The 16943-nt window shown below is 38.6% G+C and overlaps 1 protein-coding gene across 3 annotated transcripts in view; it reads right to left on the bottom strand.

Moving 5' to 3' along the window:
• Positions 1–1873: 1873 nt before the first annotated feature.
• Positions 1874–16943, bottom strand: part of LOC127624448 (tumor necrosis factor alpha-induced protein 2-like) — a 37667-nt gene continuing 22597 nt past the window's right edge. For all 3 annotated transcript variants that reach the window (XM_052099270.1, XM_052099271.1, XM_052099272.1), the window contains 11 exons: positions 16285–16458; positions 15046–15676; positions 14801–14915; positions 12881–13003; positions 12170–12264; positions 11993–12085; positions 11532–11658; positions 7196–7321; positions 6182–6337; positions 5101–5222; positions 1874–4892 (listed from right to left, as the gene is read on the bottom strand). In XM_052099270.1, coding sequence (XP_051955230.1) covers positions 4721–4892; positions 5101–5222; positions 6182–6337; positions 7196–7321; positions 11532–11658; positions 11993–12085; positions 12170–12264; positions 12881–13003; positions 14801–14915; positions 15046–15676; positions 16285–16458 — 1934 coding nt within the window. In that variant the 3' untranslated portion in view covers positions 1874–4720. The remainder of the gene's footprint in view (positions 4893–5100; positions 5223–6181; positions 6338–7195; positions 7322–11531; positions 11659–11992; positions 12086–12169; positions 12265–12880; positions 13004–14800; positions 14916–15045; positions 15677–16284; positions 16459–16943) is intronic.

Here is a 16943-nt window from a genome sequence, read left to right as displayed (position 1 = left end):
TTCAACAGAAAGCCCCCACCCCGGTCCCGTTTTTCCCAGAGGTCACCTCTCTCCACACGTCACAAAGCCATTCGCTCATCCGCTCTCGCTACACTTGACGGCGGCGCGGCCCATGGGTACACGCCGATTCCTCAGGTGGATAGGGCTGTTGTGCTTCACCTGTGCCCCGAAAACCCTACCACCTGGCGGGGTCGCCCTGTACTCCCCTCCAAGGCCTGTAGGACAACATCGTCACTGACGGCCAAAGCCTACAGCTCCGCCGGACACTCCGCTTCCGCCCTGCATGCCATGGCCCTCCTGCAATTCCACCAGGCCAAGGCACTCAAAGATCTGCACGGGGGTAGCCCTGATCCCGACGTGCTGCAGGAACTGCGCTCAGCGACCGACCTCGCCCTTAGAGCCACGAAGGTCACAGCGCAGTCACTCGGGCAGGCGATGGCCACAGTCATGGTCATAGATAGGAACTGTTTTCAGTTCAGTATTTGAGGAATGGTCATGTGAAATGTATCTTAACATTCTAAATGTTTGTTTTATTCTGTTTTCCCACTAATCACTAGAATGGTCATAACTTTTAAACAATAGATTATATTTCTAATCTGTCTGCTATTCTACATTGCCCACAAAATGATGTATATTTCATACACTCAAAGTTTCCCTCTAGCTTGTAATTAAAATGGTTGAAAATGCAGTTGTCTGATGAAGTATGGTGGCTGGAGAAGATTTTTGTAAAATTACTGTGTGAAATCTTATTGATAAAGGATGATTAGCCTTAAATAATCATACATATATTTATATAATTTGAAAGCCCTAGTTCCTCTTCAAAATGGTATATAGAGTTTAGGTGTGTGATGTTATATGAATATGAATATAATATGAATTTGGATATGAATACCATATTCTGGCACAGAATGGAATTTTCAGAATTATGGGCTCAGGCTAGAAAGGGTTAATGGCGAAAAATGGGAAACAGGAAGTGTCTCATATCATATGTATGCAATGTGTGATTTAGATAAAAATTTGATGTATGTTTAGTCTTGGGGGCTAATCACATGGATGTGACTATTTTGGGTCACATAACAGAACCACCATCTGGCAGCAGGAAGTGTGGCTCTTACAACAGACTTTAAAATAGTCCTCTTATATTTACTCAAATTGCTTCAAAATTGTTTAGAATAAGGCCAAATGCCAAATGCATGTGTCCACCTTGCATTGTTTTCCGAAAGCCACCGGGTAGAAATGGACCCATGGTGTTTGGGCCCGTCATCGCTGCTTGGAGCTATATTTATCTTAGTCTTTGTGAATCTGTGGCAATGTTCCCTGAGATGAAGAGAACGAGACATTGCATAAGCCGGCTGCACTGTGGATTCAGAGATTTTTGAGGTGCAAGAGATGCGCTCTTTGTCCCTCAGTCAGAAAATTCTGAGGAATGGTGTTTGCGTGCCCACTTTTATACCAGACAGCTTCGTACCTACAAAGGCAGGGATTAAGAACCATAGGCAATACTGCCGTTATTGTAGAAAGGCTTCAACTAGATCATGTAGAAGGACACTCTCCATAGAATTGGTTACATATGTAACCGATAGGTTTTTCCGATAAACACAGATTTTGTCTGGAGTCAGAAGACATTAATAACATGGCGGACAATGATTAACTCCACGTGCATATGTCTCACTTTACAGTCGTGTTACCGATTTTCTCATTAAAACACAAAATAACATAAAACATGACACAACACATGAAACTGTCATCAATATGAGGAATAATCAGGATTTTTAGGATTGGACCCCAAGTATCAAGTCAGGTCTGCAGTCGCTGTCTCGATCCGGATCCTTGCAAGGTGAGAAATGAATGACACAGACACGAAGTATGCATCAGAGATTTATCATACTTTATTGTTAAGCACAGCATTAGATATCTTTGAAAAAATGGGAAGGAGAGTACACTAACTGCATTATACAATGAGATTAATCATTACCTTATTTGGAGAAGACATACATAAAGATTCTACATTAATTATGTTAATGAAACACAATATTGTAGAATGCAGGAGTGGTGTTTAACCTTTTGCTTGAGACATTCAGGGAAGAAAAACGGGAAACCCTTTCCAAATGATTTCCATTACTGACACACAGACACACACATTGTGTTTCCATGTTTTATGGGTACTTTCCATAGATATAATGGTTTTTATACTTTACAAACTATATATACTACCTATACAAACTACCCCTAAACCTAACCATCACAGAAAAAATTCAGCATTTAAAAATTTTCAAAAAACATCATTTAGTTTGATTTATAAGCTGTTTTCCTCATGGGGACCGACAAAATGTCCCCACAAGGTCAAACATTTCGGGTTTTACTATCCTTATGGGGACATTTGGTCCCCACAACGTGAAAAATACATGCTCTCTCACACACACACTATGAAAATAGGAACTGATAACTAGCTTTTAAATGTCAACTTAAACATGTCAACTGAGAGGCGTTTTTTTCTTTTCGCACAGTATTACACTCAACTCATGGCTTTCCACATTATATTCACAAGGGAATAATACATTTACTAATACTCAAAATCTGTTTAATACAGTAAAAACTAACTGAAAAGTGTATTTGAATTATTTAACCAGTTAAGGAAGATTATAACATTAAATATAATTGTTAGCGGAGCATCTCGACACTCTGGCATTCACTGCCCATAACTACATCACCTACAATTACGAGAATGTTTTTTTATCAAGTTGCTGCCAGAGCTCTCCCTAATGGTCGAATGTGTAATGTCACTTATTAAGTACTAAAATAAATAGCACTATTAATGCAGTTTCCAACCAGAATGAATAATCTAGGTCTATGTTGAATATTTAAGATCTCTCTATTGGTACATAATGTGTGAAAGTGTGTCAATACTGGTCAAACATCATGTGATTATTCTTATTTAGCCTGCGGATAACCAGACAATCTGATTCAACATCATTTAAATAGATTGCAAATGAACAGTAGCAACGTGAATATAAAATAAAATGCAAAACATTTTATATACTGTATCAGCTAGAAAAATTTGTTATAGATCTTAGTATGATTTTAATAATACATATGAATACATGTAATTATTGATGTCTATATAGTTCTCCAGCATTACATAAATTTGCTTTAGACATTCTTTACTCTGCTTAAATACATTAGAATGAACAATGAATCAATAAAAATAAAACGTCACAGTTACTGTTGTAACCTCCACATTCCTGAGGGAGGGAACGAGTCCTTGGCATACCTCTGAACTTGAGAAAAGGCCAATGAGAAATTGGCAGACAGAATTTGCTTGTCTCACTCCAGACATACGGTATAAATGGAAGCGGGTATGTGTCTGTCAGTCAGGTTATGGCACTGAGGAGCTGAGAATAAGGTACGGCCGTTTACAGTGGTAGGTCTAGTGCCACGTTGTGTCGAATGAAGTGACACAATGGGTCCAATTCAAAAGCGTCATGCACTAGCCTGTGTTACGTGAACTGCTGACACAGGTGCAAGCAGGATGCTGCGTGCTAGAAGCAACTGTATCGGCCGCACGTAACCCTCCCCAACGCCCCAGAAAAGGTGTCATATACAGACCTTAGGTTCCCAGCACCCCTGAGGGGGGAACAGGTGCTACATGACCAACATGGGAGCAAGCCCGGCAGCTGTGCGGTTTCTCTCTCTTTGTCTCTGGCATAGGGTGTGAAGCGGCTGGGGCTATCTTAATGGTATGAAATGTGTTGGGGAAGGCAGTCTTTCCCTATCTTATTCTTTCAGGGGGAAAAGATCCTGCGGAGGCCACATCCTGCCCAGACTAGGGAGAAGTGATATGTGGCTAATACACCACGTGGGTTGTCAAGCCAGACATGTGACACCGCGGCTCGGTGGTAGGTCCTGCCTGATATGGGAGGAGTCATGACCGCAACATTGCCATGGCTATGTTTTTGCACTGAGAACATGAACCATTCATAAAATGCTGCCTGCGTGTGATCGCAGCCCAGGCAGCTCTTATGACCATCAGAAGTCCATCCAGGAACTACACAGAGGCGGAAAGGCATCTTTAAAAAGACGCGTCCTGAAAAGGACATTCAACGCCTGCAGTGTATTGCTCTTTTGTGAGTGAAAATAAACTATTTTAGAGAAATAAAACTCTTTTAGCAGGGAGAACACTCTTTTAGACAGAAGCGCTGTCGAAACGCCCAGTGGAGTGGACTGCACAGTGTGCAGAGAGAGAACACCGCTGGAAATGCACCATAGATCCAACAGCAGTGCTCTACCACAGAGGTGAGTTGAACAGTAGTGAGCTTGCTAATGCACAACTGCTCGGCTCCGAAAAAAAAATGTGACTGACAGACACATGCCCGCTTCCCTTTATACCCATATGTCCGGGTGGGACATGCAAATTCTGTCTGCCAATTTCTTATTGGCCTTTTCTCAAGTTCAGAAGTATGCGAGGCTCCCAAGGAAGACCCATTGTGTCACTTCATTCGATACAATGACGAGTGAGTGACAGAAGGGGAACTTAATTTTGTGTACATTTGGTTTACAACATATGCTACATTGACAAACATTCAGAAAATTATAGAAATGAGTAAAAATGTAACAGAATATAATCCGCTAGTTTTCTCAATAATAAAAACTACTTAACAATTCAACATTGATTACTTATCACTGTTTACATCACATTTATATGAGCAACATTAGCTATTGATTAACCGGGCATTTGTAAGATTTTCCGTTTGACACGTACTTTGGAAAAGAAGGAAGGGGAAGACTCAGTGTCTAGAGCACCCCTATGCTCTCTCAAACACAATTTGATCCTGCGCAAATCTGAATTTGAAAGGTTGCTCTTCAGGTTCAAGACAGCAAGAACATGCTGTTCACTAGTGAAGAGTGAAAACAATGATCATTAATGAAGAATCTCACAAAGCAAGACAGACACCATAAGATAGAATGTTAATTGCTTATTAAATAGATCATGGTAGTTCAGTCACTTTGTGAAATATACAAGGGTTTGGTTGTGACCTAATATCTGCCTCTAATGTAAAATAATTGCATCATGCCCACTCATGTAATGTCTAACAGACTTACCTAATGTCAGGATAGACTCTTTCCAGTGTAACTATCTCAAGCTGCAGGCTCATGGGATCCTGCAGTCTCAAAATCTCAGCTAATCTGAGGAGAATTTGAGAGAGCCACTCCTGTTTGGATCCCTAGTGATGAGAATAGTCATTTATTAAGAAAAGTACAGTAAGCGTAATGTTACATAAAAATACTCTGTATATATGCAGCTTTTTTCTTTTTTTTTTTTACACAAACTCTCAAAGGAATTCTGGTTTCCACAATTCAAAATGCTATTTTAAACAAAGAGAACTATCCAGAGACAATACATTGAATAGGCCAATATGTTGGCCTATGAATGATTCAATGCAATATTGTCTATTTTGATAGATACTGATATTGAAAAGAAATTGTTTTAAAGAAAAGAATTCAAACTTTAGAGGTTTTAGTGATTTAGTATTTTTGAAAAAAATAACAACCACATGTGCGAGCTACTATGAGCCAAGAATTCCAGTGGTTTGACTGTAATGTTCCAGTATGAACAGATTCTTGTTGGGAGGTAAAATCATTTCCAAACGTTGATTTGTAGACTGGGGATAAAAAATAGAACACGCACAACAATGCTTCTTTTTTGCATTTTTCTAATTTAAACATAATTTATGTTTTTGTTTTTTCATTAAAACATTTTTTTATTTTCAGAGTTTCTTAGTATTTGGTATGTCCTTCTTTTTCTTCAAGACAGCATGCACTTGACCTAGAATGGCCTCCACAAGTTGGACAGAACCTGATAATCCATGTAACCATGTTGAGAATGTGCTTCATTGGACAAAATGGAATCTGATCTTTATGCAGTGGAGTTTACACATTTAAATTCCTTTGTTTATTTGATTGGTAACCAAGAAATAATGCAAAATTACATGATAATGTTTCTTTTCCCCATTTTTCAGAAGTACTAAAACTTTGTTTACTTCCAGCTTTAAATTAGATTTTCAATTTCAGATTTTCAGTGAAATCTCAGTCTTTTTGACCCCACTGTATATAATGTATAATCACATTGAGTGTGGGATAAATGTGTGTATTCAAATATTCCACAGTCTGGTTTTGCTCTCACCAATTTGGGAAAAACAGAGCAGATTTTACTGCTGTCTTGGCAGATGAACTCAGCAGCTGCCTCTTGCTGCTCTTTGTCTTTCAGTTTCAGTTTTTGCTTCATCATTCGCCTCACATACTCAACCATTACATCTTTATGCAGCTCAACCAGTAGTTCCTATACACATATAGACACACACTCATCAGATATATCATTTTATACCTTGAAACAGTATTAAAGGAATAATTCTGTCATCATTTAGTCACACTTATGTTGTTCCAAACCCATAACTTTCTTCTGTGGAAAACAAAAGGATATATGAACATTTTTTTTTACTCAAGCATAGATGGTTCTAAAAACCCAGCACTTCCATTTTTTTGGCACCAGAATTAGTCAGAATGACGGACGGAATGATGGACAGAACGGGAGAAGGCTCAAGTGCAATCAGTCAGCTCCGACGGTAACTGATTATTTGAATGTTTGTAATATAAAAATAAAGATAGTGTGATGTTGAAAAGATGATTTAGGCAGCTGATTCATTATGAAAACTGCTTTGGTTCCTATTTGCTGGTAAACGGCAGCACAAACGCAGATCACACCGGTTTGATCGTACGCCTCTGAGCACAGCCTAGTGTTATTACACCAGTTTGATCCTACGTGCGAAAGGGTTAAAAGAATGTCACAGTCACTGATTTTCAAACCATTGAAGTTAATCGTGACTCACTTTAAAGCTTAGTAAAGCACCCAAAAGTGTCATAAAAGTAGTAAAGGCGACTTGTGTATCATACTCCAAGTCTTTTGGACTTGGAGTACTTTTTTTCCGATCACTTTCTATGATGAACAGATGAAATGTAAATTGTAATTCACTCAATAAAATAAATAAAATGTGTCTATAAACTGCTATTGTATGGAAATCAGCAAACTCAACATTCTGTAAAATTTATTTTCTGTTAACCAGAGAAAAGAATGCCATACGGGTTTGGATCATGACAAAATATTAGTGCACACTATCATTGCTGTAAAAGCAATTCTGACCTCCAGGCAGTCAGCTTTCATCTCTTTAAAATGATCGATGTTATTCTCAAGTGCCTTAACCAGCTCCTCCACAACTTCATCGTGACCAGCAAACCAGACTTGAGTCCACAGCTTACGGTATATTGACTGTGTAGGTATAACAAAGAGGAATCAAGTCAGGCTAATTCAAAAACATAAACTTAATAAGCATAAAAAAACAGCCCTAGGTGGTTGCTTGTTTTAGCCTATGTAAACTACCTCCGTGATATTTTTACCCCATATAATTAAATAATCAGCAAACCTATTTCATTCATTTGTGCTGATTTGTGCCGCAAAAATTAACGTTTGTGCTGCTTTGGGATATTAAGCGTTCTTTTTTGGGCTGTGTGACGTCACTCTCCACCCCATCTCATTCAAATCTATCCAAACCGGTGCTGGTCATTTGTGCTCGGTTTGCCATTAAAACAAATGTTGTAACTGTTTCCCTTCCTTAGATATAGCAAAAATATTCTCTACCCCATGTTGTCTAAATCGCTCCAAACTGGTTTCATTCATTTGTGCTCGATTTGTGCAAGTTTGTGCTGTTAAAATTAACACTTTATTTATTTCCATTCCTTAGAAATAACAAATATGATTCGGGGCTGTGACGACACTTTCCACCCCATGTCCTCCAAATCGATCGTTGTGCTCGATTTGTGCCGGGTTGTGCTGTTGAAAGAAACAATATAACTAATTCCATTACAAAGAAATAACAAAATTATATCCCGGATCTGTGACGTAAGCTTGAAGTTACTGCAATGCTCAAACTGTTAAAAATATAAAAAAAATACAAAACAATGACAGCAATGGTAAGAAACCTGCTCTGAGCGAGCACAAACCAACGAGTCAGAAAATTATTGCATTGGACGAGATGAGGTAAACGCATGACTGACGTCACAGATCCGGGAGATCATTTTGTTTTTTCTTTGTAATGGAATTAGTTATATTGTTTCTTTCAACAGCACAAACCGGCACAAATCGAGCACAACGATCGATTTGGAGGACATGAGGTGGAAAGTGACGTCACAGCCCCGAATCATATTTGTTATTTCTAAGGAATGGAAATAGATAAAGTGTTCATTTTAATGGCACAAATCGAGCACAAACGAATGACACCAGTTTCTAGCGATTCGGACGACATGGAGTGGAGAGTGATGTCACTGTTCTTACGAAAAGTTTTTTTGTTATATTTAAAAAATGATCACAGTTACAGGGTTTCTTTCAACAGCACAAATCGAGCACAAATGAATAACACTGGTTTGGAGTGAATTAGACAACATGGGGTGGAGAATGACGTCACCACTCCCGAAAACATTTTTGCTATATCTAATGTTTGTTTAATGGCACAAACCGAGCACAAACGACCAGCACTGGGTTGGGTCGATTTGAGCGAGATGGGGAGGAGAGTGATGTCACACACCCCAAAAATAATGTTTAATATCTCAAACACCAAACCAGCACAAACGTTAAAGTTTGCGGCACAAATCAGCACAAACACAGCACAAATGAATGAAATCTTTTTGTGATTATTTAATTATATGGGGTGCCAACTTCACAGAGGTATATAAAATGACCTCCCTGCATGGTCAACTAGGTGTTTAGTTGATTTAGCTAGTCAGACCGCTGATCTCTCAGTCTGACCAGCTGATAAGTATCCAAAACCTCTTGAAAATTATTAAAACCAAAATACCACCATAAGCTGATTTAAGATATTTTTGTCAGCAGGAAAAACAAAGTTGTGTTGATGAAGTGACATTAGGGGTTGCTCTTGGGAGCCCCAAACCCCTCTGATCTTTGAGAAAAGGCCAATGGGAATTGGCGAGTGGAATTTGCATGCCACTCCCCCGGACATACAGGTATAAAAGGATCTGGAATGAAACCACACATTCAGGTTTTGTGCTGAGGAGCAGAGACAAGGTCCCAGCTGTTTCAGCATGTAGTTCAGTGTTGTGGCAGGAGGGACACATTCCCCTTCTGTCATGCACTCGTCATTGTGTCGATGAAGCACCACTAGGTGTCCCTACACAAAACGGCACGACTAACTGAAACCATTTTGCGGAAAATACATCACACGGGTTTACCTGCGGGTAACCAGCACACGTGGAGCACCTACCCCAGTACAGAGTCTAGTTAGCACACATACTGGGAGTTAGCATACAAACTCGCCTGCCTCAGGGCTAAGGAGGAAGGACATCCAGGGTCCACAACTTTGTGAACACGACTGGGAGTAAAAAGCACACGTCTTCACCTCAGGGGAGAGGAAAGGCGTTATAAGCAAGCAGTACACCTGACCAGCTGTACCTGCTCATACCTGACAACAAACGGGACAAGACCGGCTCAACCCTGAGATTATAAAATCTTGTAAAGGTGTTGGCTGTTGCCCAGCCCGCTGCTCTACAGATATCTGCTAAAGAGGCACGATTTGTCAGAGCCCATGAGGTTGCCACACTCCTAGTAGAGTGGGCACGTAGCGGACGCTGTTGAACCTAGGCAAGCGCTGGCGAACTGAATCGTGTAGCTGAGTCGGCCGGTCCTGATCAGCCACCGCGACGGGTTGGGTAGCGCGAGCCACACCCCCAAGCTCTGAGCGAAGGGGACCTAAGGAACAATCGTGTCAGACGTACCAGCGGGTGGGGCTTAGCGATGGGGCAGAGCCTGAGTTGCCACACGTGGCCATGCTGAGTCCAGGGACATCAAAGCACTAACCTGGCTCCTTGTGCCCACCCCCGGTGTGGTATGGGATGGGGGAGGAGTAAAATGTTCCTCGCTACCTGTCGAGACGTCACATCTGGGGCGGGATTGTGCAGTTCTTTGAGTACCTTGGCTTGGTGCACCTGCAGGAGAGCCATAGTATGCAGGGCAGAGGCGGCCTGTCCAGCAGCACTGTAGGCCTTAGCTGCCAGTGATGATGTAAGCCTACAGGTCCTGGATGGGAGCTTCGGGTGACTCTGCCAGGCGGCGGCGCTATGTACCCCAGTGCTAACTGACTCTTCCTCATACCTGTAGGTAGACGGACCAAGGCGGGGAGAAGCTGGGGTGGCTTTCCCTCTGATGAAAGAAAGCCGTGACCGCAACGCTACCATGGTCATGTTCTCGCAATGAGGACATTAACCAACCACGAAAGACGTCTCCACGTGGGTAGCACCCAGACACGTGTGACAGCGATCGTGGCCATTAGAATTGGAGAGATAGCGACCGCAACCAGGAATAATGCGCAAATTAAAAGGCATCTTGAAACAGATACTTTCGTAGGTGCCACTCTTTTAAAAGGAAATATATTATTTTAAAGGAAGAATATATACTCTTTTAGCTGCTGAAGTGCCCAGGGGCGTTCTCTGCACAACACCGGTGCAAGAGGGGGAGAAACTGCTGAAATGTGCCGTAAATCCAACAGTTTCACTGGATTCAGAGGTGAATGGATCGGCAGAGTAATTCAGCTCGCTGAACACAACCGCTCAGCTCTGAAGAAAAAATCTGAATGAGTGGTTGCATTCCAGCTCCTTTTATACCCGTATGTCCAGGGGAGTGGCATGCAAATTCCACTCACCAATTCTCATTGGCCTTTTCTCAAAGATCAGATGTGTTTGGGGCTCCCAAAATCGACCCCTAGTGTCACTACATCACACAACATTGAGTGACAGAAGGGGGAAAAAATATATATATTTGAGAAATTAAAGAAGCATCACAAACATTGAAGTAAATTACATGATTTAGCAAAGTAGGACATGTTGGTCTTGGGACCACACTTACAAACAGATGTGTACTGTCTAAGTGGCATCAAACAGAACTGTACAAATACTGACCAAAAAGGTTTCCCAAACACTTGTACCCCATCTCCCATAAATTGTACAAACAGGCAGTCCCTGAACATCCCAAAATTCATCCCAAAACATGTTGGGTATGTTGGACCGCTCATGTGAGCATAATGATGTTGCAAGTGCCACTGATCCACAGTGTTAACACTCTTCAAGGAAATCCTCATATGAATGGCTTACTTATAGCTATCGCTGTAGATTAAATTAGAAATTAAGTATTTTAACCATATATGAAATGACACCAACAAGGATGGTGATCCAGGAACACGTCCTGCTTGACTATATCACATGAATAATCAGTGTAATTACAAAGATCTTTGTTTATACTGTATATGAACTATTACTGTTAATTAACTTGCTGTAGCAAAAACTCTGAAAAAACTATAATGAACACATCATCATTGGTCCATTTACCTTTCAAAATTATGTAGAAAACATTTATTAGAGTGGTATAGCTCCAGTTAATTAAGTAAATCTTAATGTTTTTTCTGTTCTTCACCAACCTTCATTTCTGTGTGAATTCGACTGAGGAAATATTTGTGACAAAATGATTTTAGGTCTGATAATGTAGACAGGCAAGCTGTTCTAGTCTCCTCTGAGAAAGTATTTTCAGCTCTTTGTACATAATACCTGTAAGGATATAGAGAAATAATGTTGCTATAATTTGATTGTATTGATAGTAGACTGCATGTTTACAGTAAACAGAGAGTGCATATAAAATTCAGTAAGCAAAACACAACAATGCAAATGTAAAACACATCACTATATTTACGTGTCTTTATAAGTTAAGCAAATAATAAATAATTATATTAAAACAGCTTGGTTAGAAAAATAGAACCATAAAGAAAAACATTTTCAAAAAGACAATATAAAGTATAATTTGCTATTCATTCTATTTAAAACTTGCATTCACAAAAGTTGCAATGAGGCTTTTAATAGATTTTGATTAATCCTTCAAACTCACCTAAACTGGTGAATGCTAACCAGATTAGCACTGAGAATATTAGGAATGTTTTCTTGTTTTGTTTTGAGCAGTTCCTCCAGACTTTTCATATACCTGCCATTGAAAATAAGGAAAAACATGTCAGTCTAATCATTATAGTCCAAAGAATGGGACAACGATAGTGACTAGTTATCCCACCTTATTAGAAATGTGTCCAACGGGCATAGAATATTCTGGGCTTTACTTTCACAGACAAGAATTGACTTGACGTCTCTCACAGTTGCATCAACAAGCTACGGAACAAAAAAGCTGAGACTTCAATATGGTTTTAATACGTCACAATTTGAACATGTGCTCCCAACATGCATCATTAACCTCGTGCGACCCGTGTACACATGTGTGGACGTTGTATTTTGGCTTTGCTATATGCAGCACATCATTTAAATGAATTTTAATCGACTGAATAATGTTTAGAAGGCATTTAAGAGTTAAACTTCTGCCGCATCGAGTCACGTGACATCAGCATGACATCGATTTCCATTAAACGCTTCAACAGGTGCGGCTCCAACAAACGTGCCTCTGATAAAAACCTCCAAATGTATTCAGATTTATAGAAAATCAGCTGTAACGTCTCAAAACATGAATAATCAACACTCCTGTACACATAATAAACTATTTGATGAAAACAATCAGACTTTTTATAGCTTAGTGTTATTTATAATTAATGTATTAGGACATAAATTTTTAGGGAAAAATTTGGTCTTCAAATAACAGTTTTTTTTTGCATGTTTATTCGGTGCTACTTGTTACAAATCAAAAAGGGAAATTAAAAATGCACACAGCAGTCGAGCTCGGGTCTCATGAGGTTAAAAGAAGAGTGTTAACAAGTCAGTAGAACCAATAACCTACTGGTAGAACATCTACAGCAAGGTTGCTGAAGTAGTATCCATCCGTGAGATCTGGTTCTGTGCCAGCGTTCCATTTTATCACTTCTTTCTCAAGAGCATTACATAACCACTTTGTGATCTCATGCTAAGAGAAAACAAACAGGAAATAGGCTATAAAGTAAACCTTGCAACAGTAACAGCTATGGGAGTATAATATGATGACATAAGAAATATTATTGAAAGAAATATTTTCTGGGTTCAATACAAGTTTAGCTCAGTTGACAGCATTGGTGGCACAATCATGATTACAACAAAAAATTGCCCCTGGGTTACAGTAAGACAATTACAATGGAAGTGAATGGGGCCAATCTGTAAACATTAAAATGCTCACTGTTTCAACAGTATAGCCATAAGATGATATACTTGTTGATTTAGTGAGAAAAACTTTTGTGTTCAGTTTTATTAATTTTTTTGCCATAATGACGTAACAACATAAACCCTAAAATTGCATTATTTTTAATAAAGATAATTACTGAATTGCTGATTTAACGATTTGTGACCTGCTCCATCACTTTGACCAAAAGATACATTTTTAGTTTTCTCACAAAATTACACAATAGGGGTGTGCAGTGAAGCCATTATCTATATCTGTATTTGTTACTATGACAAAATTATCTATATCTGTATTTGTATTCGAATAGAACCGGAAGTGGCCATTTCTTAAACCAGTAGTCTCTCAAAACTAATTTTTAACTGTAACTCTCTTACATTTATCATTTCTTTATATCAAATATTTAAATATTATTATTGATTATAATTATTATTATTATTTAATTACATTGTTGATATATATATATTTTTTTCTCAACAGATTAATCTGGACATGTAGGCTACTTTAACTGTGGAATGTGTTTTTAGATTTGGTTTCTCCTGTTATTTTTGACATTAATATCTGCTGAAACAGAATTTTGGTTTATGTCTTCAAGGTATATGTTTAAAGTATATGTTTAAATTCATGTGCAGTGTGCAAGTGTAACAATGTTATTCTGGAGACACGAGTTGTCAAACAATTGTGAAATGTCAAGCACACATTATGCAGTGAATATAAAATGCAAATACAAACATTAAATGAGAAAAAATTATTAAACTTACAAACACGTGAAAGCACCATCAATTTATATAATTTTTTTTATGATAGGTTACACTTGAGGCTTATTTTGTGAGCACATATTGTAACATAATGTGGCAGACATAGTTATTTTGTAAAATTTCATGTGCAGAATTAGCGAAATGCAGTGGAATAAATAACAAGAGTGAATCTCTATACATTTCTAGAAAAGAAAAGTGGAAATAGATTTATAAGTATTTAAACCTCTATGGAGCATTTCAACTGTTTGGGAATAAAGGCTAAACCATGCAATGACCTTATTTGATTGGTGATGATGTGGATATAAATGTGGTCAGCTTTAAGAGACAGACAGATGAGCTCTGTAATCATCACGATCATTATTTGAAATATTGCTTAATACCTGTGCTCAATGGATGATCAGTCTTCAAAACGAATTACAAATGAATTAGAATAATACAAAAAATATTTGGAAGTTATTATCCCTGCATTTACGAATAAGGTATTCGACTTTGGACACATCCTTATTACACAATTTAAATGCAAATACATTTTATATATCCATTTATTTATTTATTTGGTTAGTAGCCATGTAATATGCGGGGTAATGTACAGTCACCCTGATATTATCACAAAATAAACCTTTTCAGGGTGATAAAAAAAAACCCTCCGCTTCACTTCAGGTTCCAAATTGGGGTTTATTTTTGAGATAACAACAGGCTGACTGTACATTACTCTTTTCATATCTCTACAATGTGTTTCTAGGTCAAAGTGACTCAAATTGATGGAGCATACAATATCTGTCATCAGAATCACCTCTTTGTATGAAAAGAACTGTTCCTCTAATGTCTTAAGATGTTCTTCGGGTAACAAAGGTCCAAGTGATGAATTATTGATATGTTCCTTCAGTTCTTTGTGCTCCAACACATCTCTAAGAAAAACATAGTAAAGAATATTAACAGTTCTGAAAACAGTGAACATGTTGAATGCTTTATGGTGATAATCATGCTTTTGAAATCAGTGACTGATTCTATCACGACAACCTTGTTATTGCCTATTACCTTGGGTAGTAATCGACAATCCAACTCAATATATACAAGCAATCCTCAAAATCAATACTCGATTTTGCTAGCTCTTGGAGTCTGGTGGAGAAGGCTTGATGGTAGAGCTGAGAATACATCCTGCAAATGTCAAAGTCTGGTGGGTAACATACTCTCAGCACTCTGACCACAATGAGCAGGTCTTTTTGTACTTGCTTGCCTATCCGACAAACTTCTCTCTTCAAAGAGGTAGAAAGCTTGTCTGCCCCATTCTCTTGTTCAACTGCATTACTCATTCGTTCCTCAACAACAGCCTTGAGTAGTGTGTCATGCAATTCTCTGCATTTTGTGGGCCTCCATATTGGACATTGCTCCACAGCCACTCCCTCCCAGCGTCGGTCCTGTGCCTCTTCTTGAAGTATGGAAGTCAAAGCACTCTTGAGTGTCTCCTTGTTGTCCTTATTGAAGGAGTCATAGATGGCCATCCTCAGTCGAATCATGTATATTTCATAGCCCGTTTGCAGCTTGTCGTCCTCATCCTCTGCACTGGCCACTTCATTTGAACCAAAGAGACGTTCCTCAGCTGCCACCAATTGCTGTTGTGCTTCAGCCAGATGGTTCTGTTTAAGGTTTTCATTAAAATCCAGATCAACTGCAGTAAGTGAGAGGAAAATTCCATTTAAAAATATATTCCACATATTATATTTTTTTTAATTAACACTGCTCCTGCAAATTCCCTTGTGTACCACAGTGTCTGTCAACTTTTGTTTCCTTTAGGACCCAACTTTTTCATTGTACATCAAGTGGTGACCTAACATTGTGGTCAGCACATTTATCCTTGTTGTATGAGAACATGGATTTAATGCAGTCATATTTTTTTCTTTAACTTATAGTTTTGTTTGTGGTTGTCGAAGATGAGGGTATGTCATGCAACTTGTTCATTTTGGCATCTGCCTAAAGTTTGATTGAACATACAGACATCAGCAACAAATTATATGGGAAGCATTTTCTCCTGATTGCATGGTTGCATTTTATAGATTTAATTTTGTAGTGTTTTTTCCCTACTATCCTTGACCTCAGAACACACCTGCAATCCAATTTTGGGTCATGACCCACATGTTGAGAAGTATTGGTGTACAGTATAGTATCATAATAGTACATGATCACACACAAACAGGTGTTTACCAATGCTAAGGATAACTAAAAATGGTATTTCAGATTTTTTTTTTTACAGTTTTTACAGTCCATTGGCAGTTTTACCTGATTGAGCTTCAGGGGTGACAGTATGGGAAGATTTTAAATTCATCTGTCGTTTCATGAAGTCCAGAATTTTTATTTTGTCTGATATTTTGGTTTTGTGCTTGTGTTTCTGACATTCCATTTCAGGATCTCCAGGGGAATCTGCTATGCCTTCAATGGTCTTAAAGTCCAAGTCTGAAAAATAAATTATATGAAACAGTGCACTCAAAATATAAAACATAGATCTTGCAATTTCTACTAAATAATGGCTACTACTATATGTTGGCAAGTTGTAATGATGGAGCATTTGATGAGGTGTATACAGAGCTAATGGCACAAGTGACAGGTGAGTAGACAGTCCTTCGCTACTGTCCAGGTTGCATAAGCAAGTATTAGCATTTACACTACAAATGCAATGTTTGGTTACATTTGTTTTTTGACTACCACAGAATAAGGTTTGAGTAATTCAATCACAAAACGTTTTAAACCTTGTTGTATTTGGCACTTTTGACTTGCTATAAGATCAACCAATATGGATCTTTATACTAGTTGTAAACGAAGTCAGGGTCCATGACTCCACGGCATACCTTGTCAAGAAATTTCAAGCAAGTCTTTTTTTTTTTAACTATAAATTTTGCATTTGCATTCTTTGTGCCTATTGCCACCTACTGGGCAAGGAG

Source organism: Xyrauchen texanus, chromosome 30, assembly GCF_025860055.1.
Source record: "Xyrauchen texanus isolate HMW12.3.18 chromosome 30, RBS_HiC_50CHRs, whole genome shotgun sequence".
NCBI classification, from domain to species: domain Eukaryota; kingdom Metazoa; phylum Chordata; class Actinopteri; order Cypriniformes; family Catostomidae; genus Xyrauchen; species Xyrauchen texanus.
The sequence above is the reverse complement of the archived record's forward strand: the minus strand, read 5'-3'. Positions and strand labels throughout refer to the sequence as shown.